A 20,593-nucleotide genomic window follows, 5' to 3' on the forward strand; every position below is an offset into this window, starting at 1 on the left:
GGGAAGCCTGGGTTATGTTTAAAAAAAACAATAAGGCATGTTTTCAAAGACTATATTCTTTACCATCTCTTGGAATAGAATTATACAAGCAGTACATGAGAACCTACCAGATCCCCAAAGGTTTAAAATAGTACTTTTCTTTGTTCCCTTATGGGGCAAATTTGTAGTGAATAGGGTATATTCAATAGTACGTTGATTAAAACATAATCGGGTATCTCTTCCGAATTCTTTCCCTGATCCCAGCTATCTTTTCAAGATAGGGCAGGACCCAAGAGAAGAGAAGTGCCTTCTAAAAATAGGCACTAAGAAGTGCAGTAAAAGTGACACTAATTCCTTCTGCTTTTATAAGCAGATTGAGCTAATAAATCTCTTACTGTACCTTATAATTTCCTGTCCACAGTCCTGGGAAAATGGCTGCCTTCTTGCTTTGTTTGATAATCCAGAAAGATAAACTGCATATATCTAACACAGGTTGGTATGGTATTCACTACTTGTACATTAGTATTGTTATTGGCTCCCTCGTTCAAATGTTTTGTGATGCAATTCGTTAATGTTTGTGGGAGGCATTACCTTTGGATTGAGCTATAACAGGAATTTCTCAGTGCAAAGGTTTTCTTCAATGTTAATTTTATAATTGTAATTTTGGCTATACCATGAAACCTTTACACAGAACGCTGTTGAAGACACATCAAAGTAGGGTCCAGGAGACACACTAGGTTATACAGACCTTTTACTTCTGGAGACCCAGGTTTCAAATCTGATAGATTACATGTGACTGAATGTGATGTGTTCATCCTGTTCCTTCAGATCCATGGATGGCACTGAGCTGCTGGAAATGAGAAACTACAACTTCAGTTTTCTCTAGAATAGATGATTGACTCTTCTAAAAATCCTTGACTCAGTCTCCCTATAGCGACATTTGCTAAAAGAAATGGAATGGAGAGTTTCCTCTGATTTCAATCTGGGGGTGTGGTCCATTGTGTTTAATCATTAATTTAAAGTGTAATAATTTGACAGATTTAATTTGCCCATATATTGTGTACTTAAATGAGTCCTTAACTTTTTTTAAGTTGTAAGCATTTTTGAATGCCATGATTCATGCTGCTGTGGAAAGTTATTAGTATTTCCATTTATAAAACACCATTTTCGTTTTTTAGATCATGGGCTGCCCTAAGAGAGGCAAATTTTGCCTTTGATTACTAAATAATTTTAATGTTGTCTTCATTTTTCCATACAGAAAGTATAGGGAAATCTAGATTATTTTGCAAATACTGAGATAAGGCTGTTTAGACCCCAGTCTTGCAAACACTCATGTGCATGCTTAACTTTACTCTAGCCATCAATTTTAGTGATGTTACCTGGGTACAACTGAGCATGTTTATAAGTGTTTTCAGGATCAGGATCTTCGTTCTCTAAGGCAAAGTTGCTAAATTTTTAGGGATGACTGCTGTATTAAGATGACCATAAAAATTTAAATTGGGCTTAAAGTTATCAGAGAAATTGGAAGGAATTTTTTGAGAAATTGAGGAAAAAAATTTTTTATGACAATACGAACAAATAATGGAATATCAGTTTTTGATGCTGTTTTTGGCTTTACATTTCATACTTTTATACCTAAAATTTTAAAGGGATACTGTAAGGTTGTTCATGCAATAAGCTTGATGGAAGCCTATATTAATACCAATGTTTTTGTAATTTTAATGAAATTGAAAATCACTTTGGATTTAAATGATCTCTTTCCATTGTTCACTGTAGCATTGAACTAGTGCATGAGAACTAGGATGTGGTAGTGAAAAGCCTACTTTTATTGTCCCAGATGAAAGAAATACAAAAACTAAATACCTTGGAATACCCTGCCAAGTCTTAAATATCAGAGCAACTTTACTCATATTGAAGGCAATTAAACTCTTTATATGAAGAGGTCTTTGCAGATTCTGGCCCCGTTAGTGAAGGAAGCAAATCTGATTTTCAAAATTCTTTCAATTTTAAGTCTAACATAGTAGTAACAGGAAACGAAATTTGGTTTATTTTTAAATATGACTCTTAACTTGACAGTCCCTGTAGACTGAAAAATGGGTTGTTATTTTTTATTTTCAGATATCTTGGGGGAAGTAAATTACAGCTGTCTGTGACAGTGCATTTAAAAATTTGGTGTATAGCATGTTTTCACAAGCGTGCCTTGTATTTGAGGAGGCAAGTGGAAACTTCATAATTTAAATACAGTGACTTAGTGCATTAATGTAACGCAGATTTTGAGTTCATAGATGCTCCTTGAAAGCATGCAACTTAAACCCTCCCCTCCCACTGCAAGGAGCCACTATAGTTCAGTCATATCTAAACTGAGTTTTATAAAATTTAAAAAATATGAATGTACCCAATAAACTATAACAGTTTTATGGCAAATGGGGCAAACTCTTCAAAGTATTGCTAATTACGAATTCACATAAGACTACCACTAAATCTGCAATTACTTTTGACTATGGATGCCCAAATTTTTGTCCAGCTGAGTCACATTAGCAACTTACCATGAGCCTAAAGGCTCTTTGTGAGGAGTAAACCAATTTGAGCCGTACTGTCTGAGTGATGTCTTGTTTAATATGGTGGTAGAATTTGAACAGTTAAAAGGTTTGATCAGATAAGCCTTTCCCATTAACTGCTGATGGTATTAAATGTGGTCTTGCACCAAGATGTGCTACAAGCAGCCAGAGACTATTTCGATCAAGGTAAAGAAATGCACCTTAGCACAAGTGTCCCATGGAGAATACATCTACTTACTAAAGGTAAATATAACCATGGACCACTTTTGACCTGTAGGCCATCCATTGGGTACCATGGCTTTGTGAACAATATTATTCTGCTCTGTTTAAATTGGAGATGGACCAGACTAAAAGCATTTAATTTGAATCCCACCCTAACCTTAGCAGTCAACATGGACTCAAACTGAGATGCAAGTCCTGTCGACTTTGGTTTTCTCAGCCCATATCTAATTTAAACTGGTTGTGATATTGTTTTGTGACATTTGAATCTGAAACACTATTTTTATCCCCCAGTCTGTTTTTATTCTACTTTCTTTCTTACAAATTGAAAGTTATTCCAACATGCTTATTCTTCTTCAAGTGCTTGCTCATATCGATTCCAATTAGGTGTGCACGCGCTGCGTGCACGTTCGTTGGAAGATTTTTACCCTAGCAACACTCGGTGGGTCGGCTGGGTTGCCCCCTAGAGTGGCGCCACTATGGCGCCGGATATATACCCCTGCCGACCCAACAGCCCTTCAGTTCCTTCTTACCGCCCGTGTCAGTCATTGGAACAGTGGAGCACGGCTTAGCTGATCTCCACTTCCCTAGCTATTTGTAGTTCTCTCAGTATTCTTGTGCAGTTAATTCTTATTCGTTTTTATAACATTGTTAGTGCATATAGTTAAGAGGGGTTTGGGGATTAGCCCCTTCCCCACACTCGGTGTCAGGGCCCATGCCCGGTTCACCGGGTTTCAAACTGTGCTCAGCCTGTCACAAGCCAATGCCAACAGGAGATCCCCACCACTCCTGCCTTAAGTGCCTCGGGGAATCCCACCTAGCAGATAAGTGCCAGATCTGGAAGGCCTTCAAGCCAAGGACGAAAAAGGAGCGGGACTTTCATCTCGAACAGCTCCTAATGAAGGCAGCTCTTACTCCTCCACCCTCGGCACCAAGCGCTGGACAATCCACTGGCAGAAGCGCATCTTCGGAACCAGATCGCACCGGTACTGCTAAGGCCTCTCAGCATTGACCATCACCGGCACCAGTGTCTGCTCGGCACTGTTCTCTCTCCCCGCAGGTGAAGAGACATAAGACTCCTGCTGCTTCCGTGCCACCTGTACTGCAGCCAGAGCACCCAGCTAGATCGGACCGCCCGGCACCTACACCTGCTGCAGCACCGACAACGTTGGCACCGTCGATTCCAGTCCCGCAAGGGCCATCGAGTCCAGTACCTGAAAGCTCCCCGGCGAGAGCCGTGGTTGAGCTCACTATTCCCTCCACGCTGGAGACATTTTCCACGGTGAGGAAGCTGATTGCGATGACAGTCTGCCCTGCCTCATCCCCCGACACCGCCGGTGCGGGTCATACAATCTGTAGGCAAGCTGGCCTTGATGATACCACCCTCTGTCGGCACCGCAGAGCGGCACCACTCACGATCACGATCCCGCCGGCGTTCCCGGTCCCGTCGTCGATCCCGGTCCCAACGCTGATCGCGGTCCCAGCACCAATCCTCTTCTCGGTACCGGTCACACTCGCAACACCGATCAGCGTCCCATTCGCCAGCCCAGTACTCTCGGCACCGATCCAGCTCCCGGCACCACTCCAGGCACCGTGACTCTCGCAGCCGCTCCAGACGCTGAGCTTAAAGATCCCGGTCGACCTCCCGGCACTGCTCCAGTCGTAGGTCCCGATCTCGTTCCCGGTACTGGTATGGCTTCTGATCCCTGGTGCCACACAGAGCAAGATCAATCATAGAGGGCGACTCTTCCCAGGGGTTTTCAGCCCCTCCTTGGCCATCCCGACACGCATTGGTGTCCTCTCATGTGGACAGTTCCTATGCACAGGACCGTGACTCTGATGTGCCCACCAGAATCTTCCAGGAGACCCAGGCCCAAGATCAAGGCCCCTATCAGTGGTCATTCTGGACACCTTGGGCATATCACCAGGCCCAAGGTGTACCTCCAGTCCCATCTCGCTCTGCTCCATCAGAGCATCGGGTGCCGGAGGCGACTGTCAGCCGCCCCCCTCCTACCGGTATGGAGGAAGCACCTTTTCAGCCACCAGACTCCCAGATCCCACTGGAGCCGGAGGTTGTCCAAGAGCAAGAGTCCACACAGGACCCGCTTGTCCCTGGCCTCTCCTCTTCCTCCTCTCCTGATGAGGCGGTGGTAGGGACATCCTCCACGGGCCCTCCTCCAATTGACCTGAGGGCCCATCAGGACCTCCTGAGACGTGTGGCACTCAATATGAATCTCCAGGTAGAGGAGGCACCGGAGATAGAGGACCCGGTGGTGGATATTCTGTCGGCTGACACCCCCACAAGAGTGGCCTTACCATTCATCCGGACGATCCAGGCCAATGCTGATACCATCTGGCAGTCTCCAGCCTCTATTCCACCCGCTGCCAGGGGAGTTGAGCGCAAGTACATGGTGCCCTCTAAGGGGTACGAGTACCTGCACGACCATCCTCCTCCCTGCTCCCTTGTCGTACAGTCTGTCGATGAGAGGGAACGCCATGGCCAGCCAGCTCCGGCTCCAAAATCGAAGGAGGCTAGGCGTGTGGACTTACTGGGCTGTAAGGTATACTCTGCAGGGGCCCTCCAACTCCGGGTGGCAAACCTGCAAGCCCTGCTTAGCCACTACAACTACAACACCTGGGCGGCAGTGGGCAAGTTCACGGAGTAAGTCCCTCAAGACTCCTGTCAAGAGTTTGCTGACCTCTTGGAGGAGGGGAAGAAAGTGGTGAGGACTTCCCTCCAGGCCTTGCTGGATGCAGCAGACTCTGCAGCCAGGACTCTGGCCTTGGGAGTTGCCATGAGATGCATTTCATGGCTTCAAGTGTCAGCCCTCCCGCCGGAACTACAGCATACCATACAGGACTTGCCTTTTGACAGTCAAGGCCTCTTTTCTGAAAAGACTGACCCTACGCTGCAAAGCCTAAAGGACAAAAGGGTCATTATGCGCTCTCTCGGCATGCACACGCCGGTGACTCAGCACCGGCCTTTCCGGCCCCAGCCTCACCGCCCTTACCCTCCACCTCGACAGAGGCAGGACTTTGGCAGAAGGCGTGGTCGAGCCGGTCATAGATGGCAGTCAGGACCCCAAGGGGGTGAAAATCAGGGTCCCTCCAAGCCACCTACGGGGCCAAAGGCAAACTTTTGAAGATGCACCAGAGGATGGCGTACCAGTTACTTTCCAGGATCCTTTCCCTCCCTTTTACAACCTCCTCTCCTTTTTCCTCCCTGCATGGTCCCAACTAACTTCGGATCGTTGGGTCCTACGCACGGTGGAACTTGGGTACCATCTCCAGTTTATTTCGCCCCCCACCTTTTCACCCTCCATCCTCGTCCCTCTTCAGGACCTCTCTCACGAGCAACTCCTCTTACAAGAGGTGCGGACGCTCCTTGCCATGGGAGCCATAGAGGAGGTACTAAAGGACGAAAGGGGCAAGGGGTTCTACTCTTGCTATTTCCTAATCTCCAAGGTGGGGAGGTCTCAGACCTATCCTAGATCTGCGAGAACTCAACAAGTTCATGATAAAGTTGAAGTTCTGCATGGTATCCCTGGGGACCATCATCCCATCCTTGGATCCCGGAGACTAGTATGCCACCCTCGATATGAAGGACGCGTATTTTCACATCGCCATTTATCCTCCACACAGATGGTACCTCCGGTTTGTAGCCAACCATCAACATTTCCAGTTTACGGTCCTTCCGTTTGGCCTCTCTACAGCCTCGAGAGTAGTCACAAAGTGCATGGCTGTAATCACCGCCTCCCTCCGCCGCCGTCGGATACACGTTTTTCTGTATCTCCATGATTGATTGGCTCATTCGAGGGACCTCTGAGGCACAAGTCACCCATCATGTGGACATCGTCAAGGACCTATTCATGAGTCTAGGCCTGATGATCAATACAGAGAAATCCACTCTGGTTCCCACACAGAGGATAGACTTCATTGGGGCCATCCTGGACTCCAATCTCGCCAGAGCCTGCTTACCACAGCCTCGGTTTCAGGCGATGGTAACAACTATCCGAGGCCTACAGAACTTCCTGACAACTTCGGCTTGCACTTGTCTCAGTCTCCTAGGTCACATGGCTGCCTGAATGTTCGTGACCAAACACGCCAGGTTATGCCTCCTTCCTCTCCGATCTTGGCTCACCTCGGTATACCACCCGGGCAGAGACACCATAGACGTGATAGTCACAATTCCTCCAAGCATCCTAGGCTCTGTCGACTGGTGGTTGATGCACTCCCTGGTGTGTGCAGGGATGCCGTTCCATCCGCCTCAGTCTTCTATGTCCCTGACGACGGACGCGTCATCTCTCGGCTGGGGTGCTCACCTCGGCCATCTTGACACTCAAGGCCTTTGGTCATCTCGAGCTGGTCTTGCACATCAATGTCCAAAAGCTGAGAGCAGTCCGCCTTGTGTGCCAGGCATTTCAACAGCATTTGCAAGGCCGTTGTATCTCAGTGTTCACAGACAACAGAACGGCCATGTATTACATAAACAAGCAGGGAGGGACACGGTCCTATCCCCTTTGTCAGGAAGCCATGCAGCTCTGGGACTTCTGTATAGCCCACTCGATAGACCTGGTAGCGTCTTTTTTCTCCCAGGGGTTCGGAACACCCTGGCGGATCGACTCAGCAGATCCTTCCTGTCTCACGAGTGGTTGATTCGTCTGCACGTTATTCATTCTGTTTTCCGGAAGTGGGGCTTTCCCCGTATAGACCTCCTCACTTCCCGCGAAAACAGGAAATGCCAGATGTTCTGCTCCTTCCAAGGTCTCTCCCCGGGCTTGATTTTGGACGCTTTCCTGATGCCGTGGATGAGCCAACTGCTTTACGCCTTTCCACCGTTCCCACTGGTCCTGATAAAGCTCCGCAGGGACAGAGCTCGCTTGATCATGATCGCCCCTGCTTGGCCCAGGCAACACTGGTACACCATGTTGCTCGACCTGTCGATAGCCAACCCAGTCACCCTGCCTCTTCATCCAGACTTCATAACTCAGGACCACGGCAGACTTCACCACCCAGACCTGCAATCCCTTCATCTCACAGCATGGCTGCTACGTGGTTAAGCCAGTCCGAGTTACATTGCTCTGCCTCAGTACAACAAGTACTCCTGGGTAGCAGGAAAACTTCCACTCAGTTAATGTATCTGGCCAAGTGGAAGCGTTTCTCCTGCTGGTGCGAAACGCATGTTACTCCCACCGAGGTCTCGATCCCCACCATCTTGGACTGCCTCTGGTCTCTCAAACAATAGGGCCTAGCAGTATCATCATTGAAGGTGCACTTGGCGGCCATCTCTACCTTCCACCCAGGGAAAAGTGGCCGCTCTGTGTTCTCACACCCTATGGTTTCTAGGTTCCAGGGCTTGGACCGCCTATACCCCCAAGTATGCCGTCCCGCCCCAACCTGGGACCTCAGCCTGGTTCTAACCAGACTTATGTCTGCCGCTTTCGAGCCGTTAGCAACTTGCTCACTACTATACCTGTCCTGGAAGACAGCTTTCCTCGTAGCCATTACATTGACCAGACGAGTCTCCGAGCTTAGGGCTGTCACGGTGGACCCACCGTCTACTGTGTTTCACAAGGACAAGATGCAGTTGCAGCCACACCCAGCTTTCCTCCCTAAAGTGATAACAGCCTTTCATATCAACCAGGATATCTTCCTTCCGGTCTTCTTCCCGAAGCCACACTCATCATGACGGGAACAACAATTGCACTCCCTAGACATCTGTAGAGCACTCGCATTTTATATCGAGCGGACAAAACCCTTTCGTAAAACGCCCCAACTCTTCATCACGGTGGCAGACCAAATGAAGGGCCTACCTGTCTCCTCCCAGAGGATCTCATCTTGGGTGATGGCGTGCAGCCGTACTTTGTTATGACTTGGCTCTTGTTCCCTTGAGCCACCTCACTGCACATTCTACCAGGGCTCAGGCTTCATCTGCCGCCTTCCTGGCTCATGTACCTATCCAGGAGATATGTCACACAGCTACCTGATCCTCGGTCCACACCTTTGCCTCACATTACGCTCTGGTTTAACAGTCCAGAGATGACACGGCATTTGGATCAGCAGTTCTACATTCTGCAACATCTCACTCCGAGCCCACTGCCTAAGTAAGGCTTGGGAGTCACCTAATTGGAATCGATATGAGCAAGCACTTGCAGAAGAAAAGACGGTTGCTCACCTTTGTAACTGTTGTCCTTCGAGATGTGTTGCTCATATCCATTCCAAACCCACCCTCCTTCCCCTCTGTTGGAGTAGCTGGCAAGAAGGAACTGAAGGGCCGTTGGGTCGGCAGGGGTATATATCCAGCGCCATGGCAGCACCACTCCAGGGGGCGACCCAGCTGACCCACCAAGTGTTGCTAGGGTAAAAATCTTCCGATGAACGTGCACGCGGCGCGTGCACACCTAATTGGAATGGATATGAGGAACATATCTCGAAGAACAACAATTACAAAGGTGAGTAACCATCTTTTCTTCGTTTCACAGTTTGGAGTCTGTTTTGTGAAATATTGCTGCTGTGAATGATCCATTCAGAGAAACGGGAAGAATCTCCTAGAGTGAAGGAGAAGATGGAGATGCTTGCAGTACCTGGCCAGGAGACTGGTACAGCATATAACTCTTGTGTTCCTTTTTCAAAACAAGAAAGAAACGTGCAGTTATCAAGTCAGCAGATATTTTAAAATATCACTGATAGTATATATGACAAATCCCATTCTTGCTTGGAATTTAGTCTTATTTGTTTGTTTATGTAGTACCAGACAGGTGTGAGTCAAGCATTACAGGCACAATTGAGGTAAGGGCCTAATTTTTTTTATAAGTGAGTAGTGACTTTGGGAAGCCTGCTTTTAAATGCCTTAAGAGTCTGATTTTTCAGAAAGTGCTGAGCACTTTCCCTCCAAATCAGGTACCTTTTTTAAAATTTCTCATATCTGGCATCTAAAATCACTAGCGTTTTCCAATAATTTAGGTCAAATTCCCTATCTCAGAGCTGACACTCTAAGGTGCTGATCTGGCAAACAAGCATCTGAATAATATAATTGAAGTCAGTTAATTTAATGCTAAGCACAGGCATAAGGCTCAAGGCCTAAAGTGATAGCAAAACCAAAATGAACAGTCAATACATGTAGAGAGTCTCTGGAAGGAAAGCAGTAAACAAAAGAAGAGATGTAGTCTTTGTCTGGTGTAGTTATCTGCAGTGGTCCAAGCTGACTGTATTGTGACTAGGTTTTTTTTGGTTGGTTGTTTTTTTAAAATACACATTTTTTTGAGAGGGAGTGATCAGTTTGGTGGAAGAATTGAGGTTTCAGGAGACATTTGCATGAGAAGGAACTTGTTCGGTGCACTGGAGCAGGAAGACATTTGCAAGCATAAAGGCAGCATGGGGAAAAAAGCACAGAAAGGGTGTAGTGTAGAGAGAGTGAGTGAGCATGGGGCCTGGTGCAAGTTACAAAGAGCCTGGCTTTGCTGAATGTGGTGCAAGGCTTGAGACCTGAACCACATTCAGCAAAGCCAGGCTAAGCTGTGAACCAAAGTCAGGCCATGTATTAAAGCAGGTGCTTACCAGTTCACTGTCTAATACATTAATTTGGCAAGGGCACTGCTAGCATTGCTAAAACACAGGCACTCCTAAGAAATACCAGGCACTGGGTATGTATGTGAACACCTTCCAAAAGATGAGCCCAGGTACATCCTGACCTAGCACAAGATAAGAGGGTTTCACAGAAGATATCAGGAGCAAGGTACAAGGGGAGATGATAAGCAGATGTCATGAAAACCGTAAGGTAGTACGTAAGTTTTGTCTCATCAGTAAATATTGGGGTGCCTCACCTTCACTCTTTGTGCAGCTGAGGGGACAGCAGAGACTCCCACAGCTGACTGAGCCACTCCTTACTACTGGGCACTCATGTGTTAGTGTACCTGTAACCACAGAGCCGGGGCGCTGGTACTGTGTCTTGAGGGCAATAAATCTGGCCAAGTGCCTTTGTCACCAAACTGAGCCTGTGTTTTTTCTTATGTGTAACATCAAGGTCTGCTCAGTTAGCAGGCTGCACTCTCTTCCAATGCTGATAACACCAGAGCTCCAAGAATGAGAAGCGCTGAGCATCTGTAACTGCTTAGCAGCCTGGACAGTGTTACTGTGGCAACAACATTCCAGCCTTCAGTGCTTAACAACAAAGGGGACTGAGAGAAGGAAATTAAGAAAATCAGTTGGCCCTTGACTTGTTTTACTAGTGAGATGCTTGACTTAAGGCAGGACAGAGAAGCATAGTCGCCCTGTGAAAGCACAAAAAAGGAAGAGAGGATATAATAAGAAGTGTTGAAAATCAGAGTGTATTGGGGAGTGAGGGAGCAGATCAGTTTTATTTGGCCTCTGTCAGAAAATCATCTCGGACCAGATTTATAAAGGTATTTAGGTACTTGAAGATTCAGATAGGTGCCTAGTGGGATTTACAAAGTGCCTCAGTGAATTGGGTGCATAGGTCCTATTCACTTTCAATGGGAGTTAGCTACCTATCCTCAGACTTCTGTATGTTAATATTTTCAGTTTTCTCATAATTTCTGGGCATAGCATAGACTTTAGAAATGATCCAATACTGTTATAAAAATCTAGTTTCCTGTGGCATATAGGCCTGATTTTGAATAATGGTCATAAACTGATAAGGGCTAAAATTCTTATGCCTCCTTCGGTTTTCAAACAGTCTAGATTTTCATTGTGTCTACACACTATTCCTGTTCTTTTTATGTAGGGGAAATGGTGCTGTTTCTGATGGGAATGGGGAAAGAGTCATTCCTAGGAGGCAATGTACAGGATGGCTGTCAGTGGTACAGATTTATTAACTGAACTCTCAGGTCAGGCTGGAATGTGAATTATTATTATTATTATTATTATATTCTATAGCCCTTGAGATGTGATGAGCACTTTCAAATGGTGAGAGAGAAACAATCTAAAACAAATCCCTAAAACATGGGCAAGGCAAAGTTACTACAGTGCATGGATGGAATAAATGTCAACTTGGATTCAAACTTAAATAGGTGTGGGATGCCCATGGGGAATATGTTTCTCTGATCAGTGGACAATTGCTTGCCCTGCACAAATACAGCTGATAAGAAGGTATGCACCATAGAGCTGACAACAGGGAACCTTTTCTTCTTAAGGAATTACCAGTTGGGTATCTGGGACACATTATAAGGGAATATAAATTCAAGTGAATTACCTTCTCAGAGATCTGGGCCAATACTTGGCTTTTTTGATCAGCCGTTTGTGCTGAAATGCACTGCACTCTCTTGTTTCTTGAGCTCATGTTTGTCTCATGTTTTGACTCTAGTGTTACAAGAATTGAGCCTGTTCTGTAAAAGGGATGTCAATGGAGTTGGAGTGTTATACGACCTGCTCAGATCTCCCTGGCTGCAAGCTCTCCTAAAGGTAAAGCCCTCTTTGTCTGCAAGACCAGTCTTCCTTGGAGAACAATATCTCCAACAGGCATCTGCCTCACTGCCATGCGGAGACTGTAGGTTAATTAATCCAGATACTTCAGATGAAGGTGGAAAATCCCAGTGTACCTGGCTAATTGTGTAATCCCATGCAATCACAGGGAGAGTTAAGATTGGCTGCAGGTGGTGATCTGTACCCAGGTTGTAAAATGGGTGTGATATCTTGTTTTCTATGAATGAATGAAAGGTGCTATACGAGTTTGAAATATTATTTACTATTGATTGCATTGCTGTGACGTATAATCAAGGGCTGTATGTTAGCATCAGACTGAACTGGGAATAGGGTGACTAGACGTCCCGATAAAATCCCAATATTTAGTTTTGTCCTGCGTCCCAACTGATGTATGGTTGGGATGCCATTTATCCCAATATTTTGCACTCTGGCTTTTTTTTTGCTTCGGCAGCCCACTTCTCTCTCCCCCGCCTTCCCCATGTGTCCCGATATTTTGTTCTTGTCATCTGGTCACCCTAACTGGGAAGGAAATTTTTCCTATTAGACAATTTTTTCAACTGTTTTAAGTTAAACATTTTAGCAGGAAAGGAATTTTTTTCAAGTCTGTAAACAGGTCCAAAGTTAATAAAACAAAAATTAAAAAAAAACCCTTCTAGGTCAGTGGTCACCAACCGGTCAATCATGATTGACTGGTTGATCCTAGAGGATCTCCCGGTCAATCGCGCTCTCCAGCAGCACAGTATGGCTGTCACTAAGGCAGACTCCCTATCCTGGCCCTACGCTGCTCTCAGAAGCAGCCAGCGTGGCTCCACAGGTGTGGTGGGGGGCAGGGATCTCCCTCTGTGTGCCGTTCCTGCCTGCAAGCACCACCCCCACAGCTTCCATTGGCCAGGAGAGCTGTAAGGGAGGTGCTTCAAAGAGGGGCAGCACACAGAGCCACGTTTCCACGCCCCTCCCCCAGAGTGTGTTGGCCTCTTCCGGGAGCAGTGTGGAGCTGGTGTAGGCAGGAAGCCTGCCTTAGCCTTGCTGCACCCACCACCATAAGTGCTGCGCTGCCGAACATAAGTGCTGCCCAGTGGAAGGCTGCACCCCAGCCCTGAGCCCCCTCCCAGAGCCAGCACCCCAAACTCGCTCCTGCAGCCCATACCCCCTCCTGCACCCCAAGTTCCACTCTGAGCCCCCTCCCAGAGCCAGCACCAAGCCCCCTCCTGCAGCCCAACTCCCAGCCCATAACCCCTTCCCAGAGCCAGCACCCCAACCCCCTCCTGCACTCCAAGCCCCAGCCCTGACCACCCTCCTTGACCCAGCACCCTGTACCCCCTCCTGCACCTCAACACTCTGCCCCAGCCTGCAATCCCCTGCTTCACCCAAACTCCCTCCCAGAGCCCGCATCCTGCACCCCCTCTGCACCCCAACGCTCTGGCCCAAGCTCAGCCCAGAGCCTCCTCACACTGTGAACCCCTCAGCCCCAGCCCACTGCCCGCACCTCCTCCTGAACCCCAATCCCCTACCTCAGCCCGGTGAAAGTAAGTAAGGGTGGAGGAGAAGAGCGACGGAGAAGGGGAGGATGGAATGAGCAGGACAGGGCTTTGGGGAAGAGGCGAGGTAGATCCTGGGTTGCCCTTAGATTAAAAAAGTGATTTGGGGCATGAAAAGGTTGGAAACCACTGTATTAGGTGAATAAAACTTTCCTTGAAGTCAGTCTTTAAATTGGTGATTTAGTTTAGCTTTGCTATTTGAGTAAGGATTATAGTTAGGGGAAGAAGGGAAACAATGGAATCTCTGAGGATTGCCATACTGGATTAGAGCATTGGTCCAGTAAGCCCTTTATCTTGCCCTTGACAGTAACTTATTACCGATACTTCAGATTAAGGTGGAAAATCCCAGTGTACCTGGCTAATTGGGTAGTTCTATGTAATGTCAGATTTAAAATTGGCCTCAGCTGGCAATCTGTAGTTAGGTCCTGAATCAGAAGAATTGATAGCCTTAATCATGAAGGCTAAGATTTTGTCATGGATATTTTTAGTAAAAGTCACAAACAGGTCATGGGCAAACAAGAAAAAATCACGGAAGCTGTGACCTGTCCGTGACTTTTACTGAAAGTATATCTGACAAAAAGGGGATCTGTCAGTCCCCACACTGCCTGAAGCGGGGCAGCTGCGTAGGGGCTAGGAGCCGCCTGCAGCACGGGCGGGTCGGGGATTCACCTGCTGACAACTGCGGGCTCAGGGAGCTGCCAGTGGGACCCTGCAACTCCCTACCCCTGCTGGTGGTGGAGGACCCTGCAGTTACTGACCACAGCAGGCTGAAGTCACAGAGGTTGCTGGCAGTCATGAATTCCGTGGCCTCCATGACTAAATCGTAGCCTTATTTATGATTTTTATTCTAGCTACTCCTAGAAAATCTTTAGTGATGAGGCATTGTGTGTGTGTGTGTGTGGTTTCCATATGAGTGGATCACACCATGGGTGTGAATCCATTGAGTAGTATTGCATTGTTCCCTTTTCCTTATCATTTCACTCAATAGGTTTATGAATGCCTCCATCAATCTATCAGAAAAAAAACAGTCCCAGTCACACCCCAAGCACGTGCACTGTCTCGTGAGGTGAGATTATATAAGAGACTATATTCCTTTTTTTTTTAACCAAACCCTAATTTGTTAACTCAACTGCACATAATAATACTCTGCATATCTGTGGTGCAGTCTGTCCAACGATCTGAGTGCGCATCACAAGCATTAATGACTTTAGCCTTGCTCCCTTGTGAGACAAGTAGTTAATCATCTCCATTGTACAGACAGGGGATCAAAAACACATAGAAGGTGTGGAATTCCCAAAATCACATAGTCTGTGGCAGAGTGACTACGAGTCCTGTGCATTAACAGCTAGATCATCCCTCCTCCCCAATTCACAATCTGCCTTGTCATAAGAGCTGACCATAAAGGAGCTTGGCTCAAATCTATGAATTTTATAAGGTTTCTGATAGGATGATTTTAATAAGTTCAGGACAGAATTAGCTGGAAGCTTAATGGTTCGTGCTAGAAACTTATACTGGTGATGAAATCTAGTTGTGGGATTGGAGAAGGGAATTCACTTAGTCTCATAGCATGGAGTTAAAGAAAAAGTCTGTTACATTACCAAATAAAGTTTACTACAGTATTTAAAATAGGAATTCCTGATGGATCCAGTTCCCACTCTCTCATCACCAGGTGGTGGAGTTGTTGCGTGGAGTCCCTCAATCTACAGAGATCAGAGAGCTGAGACGACTTCTGCGAAATCCAAACTTGAAGGCAAGTGCTGGCCATTGAAAGGGGAATCGAAACATCTCTCACTGAAATGACTTCAGTATGGGGGGAATGAACTTTGCAGCTGCCTGCAGAAGACAGCAAAGAAGGCAATAGTGTCATAAACAGATAGCTAAGGGTTAATGTCTCTTTCACCTGAAGCACCTGACCAGAGAACCAATCAGGAAACCGGATTTTTTCAACTTTGGGTGGAGGGAATTTTGTGTCTGAGGTCTTTGTTTTCTGTCTGCCTGCTTTCTCTGAGCTTTGGAGAAGTAGTTTCTGCTTTCTAATCTTCTGTTTCTAAGTGTAAGGATCAGATAGTAAGAGATCAGATAGTAAGTTATATGGTTTCTTTTATTTGGTATTTGCATGAATATAAGTGCTGGAGTGCTTTGATTTGTATTCTTTTTGAATAAGGCTGTTTATTCATATTTCTTTTAAACAATTAACCCTGTATTTTGTCACCTTAATACAGAGAGACCATTTGTATGTATTTTTCTTTCTTTTTTATATAAAGCTTTCTTTTAAGACCTGTTGGAATTTTTCTTTACTTCAGGGAAATTGAGTCTGTACTCACCAGGGAATTGGTGGGAGGAAGAAATCAGGGGGAGATCTGTGTGTGTTGGATTTGCTAGCCTGATTTTGCATTCCCTCTGGGTGAAGAGGAAAGTGCTTTTGTTTCCAGGACTGGGAACGGAGAGGGGGAGTCACTCTGTTTGGATTCACAGAGCTTGTGTCTGTGTATCTCTCCAGGAGCACCTGGAGGGGGGAAGGGAAAAAGGATTATTTCCCTTTGTTGTGAGACTCAAGGGATTTGGGTCTTGGGGTCCCCAGGGAAGGTTTTTCAGGGGGACCAGAGTGCCCCAAAACACTCTAATTTTTTGGGTGGTGGCAGCAAGTACCAGGTCCAAGCTGGTAACCAAGCTTGGAGGTTTTCATGCCAACCCCCATACTTTGGACGCTAAGGTCCAAATCTGGGATAAGGTTTATGATAAATAGAGATTTGGATTAGTTATGGCAAGAAGAAATTAGTGGACAATGGTAGCTGTGAATTTGCAAGTGTGGGATTCTTTCCCCTACCTTTAAAGTCTGTATCTCATCCCTTACCTCATGAAAGAATTAAATATCTACAGTATGCACAACAGACTGATGGTTACCGCTGTTTTTAATATCTATGCTTTTGAGAGATCTATTTAAAAAAATTCTTAGAGACATGGGGCAGGTTTTTTACATGAACAAACTTGTTTTGTCTTAAAATCTATTACAAAGCCTATGTGCTTGTGCTATATCCCCAAACAAGGACACAGCTCTCCTAAGATTAAATTCCAAGAAAACAGGAAAATGTCCAGTGATTGAATTTTTCAGTGGAAAGAGCAATGATGTCAGCCACTGCCGTGTGGGTCTATATTCATGTAAGAATTCAGTCTCCCACTTCTGACTCCTGGACAGCCCCAGTCAAAGCTATTTCTTGGGATGACCTTCGCTTGCTTCTTTCTTCTTGTCACAGGCCTTACTATCAGCTCATGATACTGTGGCCCAGAAAGATTTTGAACCAATCCTTCCCCCTCTACCAGATAACATCCCTGAAAATGAAGAAGCCATGAGGATTGTCTGCTTAGTGAAAAACAAGCAGCCCCTGGTAAGGAAGCTTTCTGGTTTTTTTGATCGTTTGAACTTGTGCAATAGATTCAATAAAGTGTTTTGTATAAATGGGTTATTTATAAGCAATGCTATAGAAATTTTGTTAATTCTATTCTCTTTTAAATTGACAAAGACTCATCTTGAACAAATAAAGTGCCTCCTTGGCAAATGGAGTGGGAAGGAGGGTAAAAACCAAACAAAATTTCTTGGAAGTTGTTTGCCCTTGTTGCCCTTTTATGTTGTACTATATTTGTGATAAATACAAGGATTAGTACTGGAAAATCATAACATTAGAGATGGAAAAGATGTATTACAGTAGGCCCTATGTACAATTTCATAGAATGCGAGAGTTGGAAACTGGGCCGTATAATGGCCATTTTGTTCATGTCCCTTAAGAGACTAAGTTTACACATCTTTTAATGTATTGTGAACGGTACTTACGGGTCCTGCAATACTGTGCAGCTTTAAGGAGAAAAGGAATCTTTTTCAGTAATCTCCAGTCATTAAGGAGATCAGATTTGAAGTTTGAAAGGAATCAAAAGATATTTATTCTTTTTATTTTGCCAGGGTGCCACCATTAAACGCCATGAGATAACAGGTGACATTGTGGTTGCCAGGGTGATCCATGGTGGGCTAGCAGACAGAAGTGGTAAGTATCATTTGAAACACACAGCAGGGAAAAAATAACCTTTTTTTTCTGCAACTGTAAATTCTCTCCTATTAGAACTTCTAAGCACATACCTTGACAGTACCGTATAAATAGTAATAATTGCCTCACGCTGAAGTACTTCTGACTTTTTTTTATTATTTCTTCATAATTCTCTCATTCCGGGGTAAATGTGTTGCATTCAAAAAAGATGAGACAGAAAGCCAACGTCAAACACAATCTTACAATGTTTACACTCAACATCAACACCTGGATAAATCTGGCATGAGTTAAGCAGTAATACAAAATAGTACCACCTGGTATGAACATCAGCACACTCAATTTCATAGCAGAAAGTGGATAACTTGCTCAGGCTCTAGTCTCTCCATCATAAAATAGTTCCCATTACTGTACCATGGCCTCTGTCTGGAGGATAAGTTTACCAAAGTTGTATACAGCAGCTGAATGAGATCCTGTTAGGATTAATTAAGATACACAAGATAACCTGTTTAACTGAGTTGAAGGGGAAGATGCAACTACCACTTGTGGTTTGCATGATAGATCATGTATTTCTTACTTATCTTTAGTAAACTTACTTCTGTAGAAACTAGAGATGAGCCTAAACACCAGATCATATTCCCTCTCCACCATTACTTCCTCTGGACCATGAAGGGTTTCAGATCTAGATCTGAACATTGTAACTCAGCCTATTACTATAATGGTCAGAACCAGAACTCTGAATCTGAACACGTCAGTTCTGGGGGAACTCTAGTTTGGATAAGAATACTTAACACTCCTCAAGTCCTTTTCATCACCACTAGATCTCAAAGTGCTTTACAAAAAAAGGGGAAGAATGAATACACCTATCCTACAAATAGAGAAACTGAGGCTCAGAGAAGTCAAGTCAATTGTTTGAGATTGCACAGTGAAGCCTATAACAGAGCTGTCTGCTCTATCCACAGCACGATACTACTTCAGATCTGACATTCCTGACTCAGGTCCGAATCTAGGATAGGGGCATTTCTTATTTCAGGACTGTTCTCCAGTTTTCTGTTGCATCTCTGAACTTTTTCAGAATCACATCTTCTCTATAATGAGTGTCTTCTTTCCTGTACCTTTTTATTCTAGGATTGTTGTATGCCGGAGACAAGCTGGTAGAGGTGAATGGAGTTCCAGTGGAAGGACTAGAGCCAGAGCAAGTTATCCATGTTCTGGTATGAAATGCATTTTACTTTTTTTTCATTTCTCTGTAGTTCAAGTGTAATTCTATGTACTCATACGTGCACTTCCTTTAAAAAGAGCAGCCTAAATTCTCAATGTAAATTTCTAGAGGAAGGAAGACCTACACACCAGCAATAATTTTACATGTAATCTACTACTTTGTCTGTTTCTTCATTGTGGGTGAAATTCATCCTGTGCAGTGAGCCAGCACATGGCCTATGTGCTACTTTTAAGCCCTCCAAATAGAGCCTAAGTGGTATACACACCCTGTTGTGGACATCTGTATAGGGGTGCATTCCACCCTTTGCCTTTTGAATTAGGGACAAAACCCAGCAGAACCTCACTCATTCTCTCTATCTAAAATCAATAATTCTGCCAACCTTTACCCGCCCCCCCCCCCAGCAGTCTCACTCCATTTCTCTGAAAAGGATTAGTTGCAAAATAAGGTGTCACGTTCTTAAGCCTTCATTCATTTTACAAAATGCATTAACTTCTGTGTTATCAAGTAGTGTCATAAATAATTTAAACTAAAATCATCTTTGTTTAAAATTAGCAAACAAAGATCACTCCCTGATGCGCTATCCCTGATGTTTGTTAGCTTGCTCATCAGGTCACAATATTTAGTATTCTCCATTGGCTCTCTAGTTGTTAGTGCCAATCAGTGAGGTTCCACTCTGGTTAGTGTCTGTTCTTTTATTTGTTTCTCTCTCGTGATTTCTCTGTTTGCACCTATCTTCAGATGCATAACACACCATTAGAAATACAAACTTCACCATAACACAAAATCTACAAATCTTGAAAACATGCTTGCACAGCCCAGCCCTATATAGTTAATTTAAATTAGACTTCAGAACTAAAATTTAATTGTGAATTGATACTGAAAATATATATGTTTTTAACAAGACATATTTAAGGGCATTAGACATCTTAGCAAGGTTCCAAAGTTTTCCACACAAGAACTAAATCAATCTTTCTTTTAAAGATCTTTGTTTTAACAATGATTCTGTACATGGCATTCTGCTGGAGCTAAGCAATTTCCATTCTTATAATAAGGATATTTATAATGGGCTTTTGGAGCCATCATTCGTCTTGCAGTGATGAAACTTAAAATGCTTTCAGTGTGTTACCAGTAGCAAATATATTTTGACCTTTTTTTCTTCTGAAATCTTTTAGTCTCTGTCCCAGGGAACAATTATGTTCAAACTGATTCCAGTTTCTGATCGGCCAGTCAGCAACCAAACAACAGTAAGAGATTCATTTATTTTTTTCTTCCAGATTGTTATTGGTACTGCAGACAGTTAATCCAATAATGTTTAATGGGCACTCTGCACAGTGTGATACATGAGGGTAAGGTTGTTTAGAAACATGTATTGCCAGCCCAGCTCACAGAAATCTCTAATAACATGTCTTGCCTAGACATATGTCTCCACTGAAATTAATAGTTTGCTGTAGGTAATGTAATTAAATGTAGCAAGCTGTGATAAAATTAAAGGTAGTGAAGGCATCTCTGGAGCGATCCAGAGGGAGAAGGTCAAATTGTTCACAGTATAATAGGTGACTACGTTTTTCTTAATCAGGAAAATACCGGTAGTTGGATTTCAGA

General features: G+C 44.8%; 1 protein-coding gene across 1 annotated transcript in view; it reads left to right on the plus strand.

Moving 5' to 3' along the window:
- Positions 1-406: 406 nt before the first annotated feature.
- Positions 407-20,593, plus strand: part of MPP4 (MAGUK p55 scaffold protein 4) — a 41,769-nt gene continuing 21,582 nt past the window's right edge. Inside the window, exons 1-9 of the mRNA XM_050969592.1 lie at positions 407-471; positions 9,239-9,355; positions 12,079-12,176; positions 14,724-14,801; positions 15,405-15,485; positions 16,990-17,121; positions 17,691-17,772; positions 18,898-18,983; positions 20,164-20,235. Coding sequence (XP_050825549.1) covers positions 9,274-9,355; positions 12,079-12,176; positions 14,724-14,801; positions 15,405-15,485; positions 16,990-17,121; positions 17,691-17,772; positions 18,898-18,983; positions 20,164-20,235 — 711 coding nt within the window. The 5' untranslated portion in view covers positions 407-471; positions 9,239-9,273. The remainder of the gene's footprint in view (positions 472-9,238; positions 9,356-12,078; positions 12,177-14,723; positions 14,802-15,404; positions 15,486-16,989; positions 17,122-17,690; positions 17,773-18,897; positions 18,984-20,163; positions 20,236-20,593) is intronic.

The sequence above is a fragment of the Gopherus flavomarginatus genome, chromosome 10 (assembly GCF_025201925.1).
Source record: "Gopherus flavomarginatus isolate rGopFla2 chromosome 10, rGopFla2.mat.asm, whole genome shotgun sequence".
Taxonomy (NCBI): Eukaryota; Metazoa; Chordata; order Testudines; family Testudinidae; genus Gopherus; species Gopherus flavomarginatus.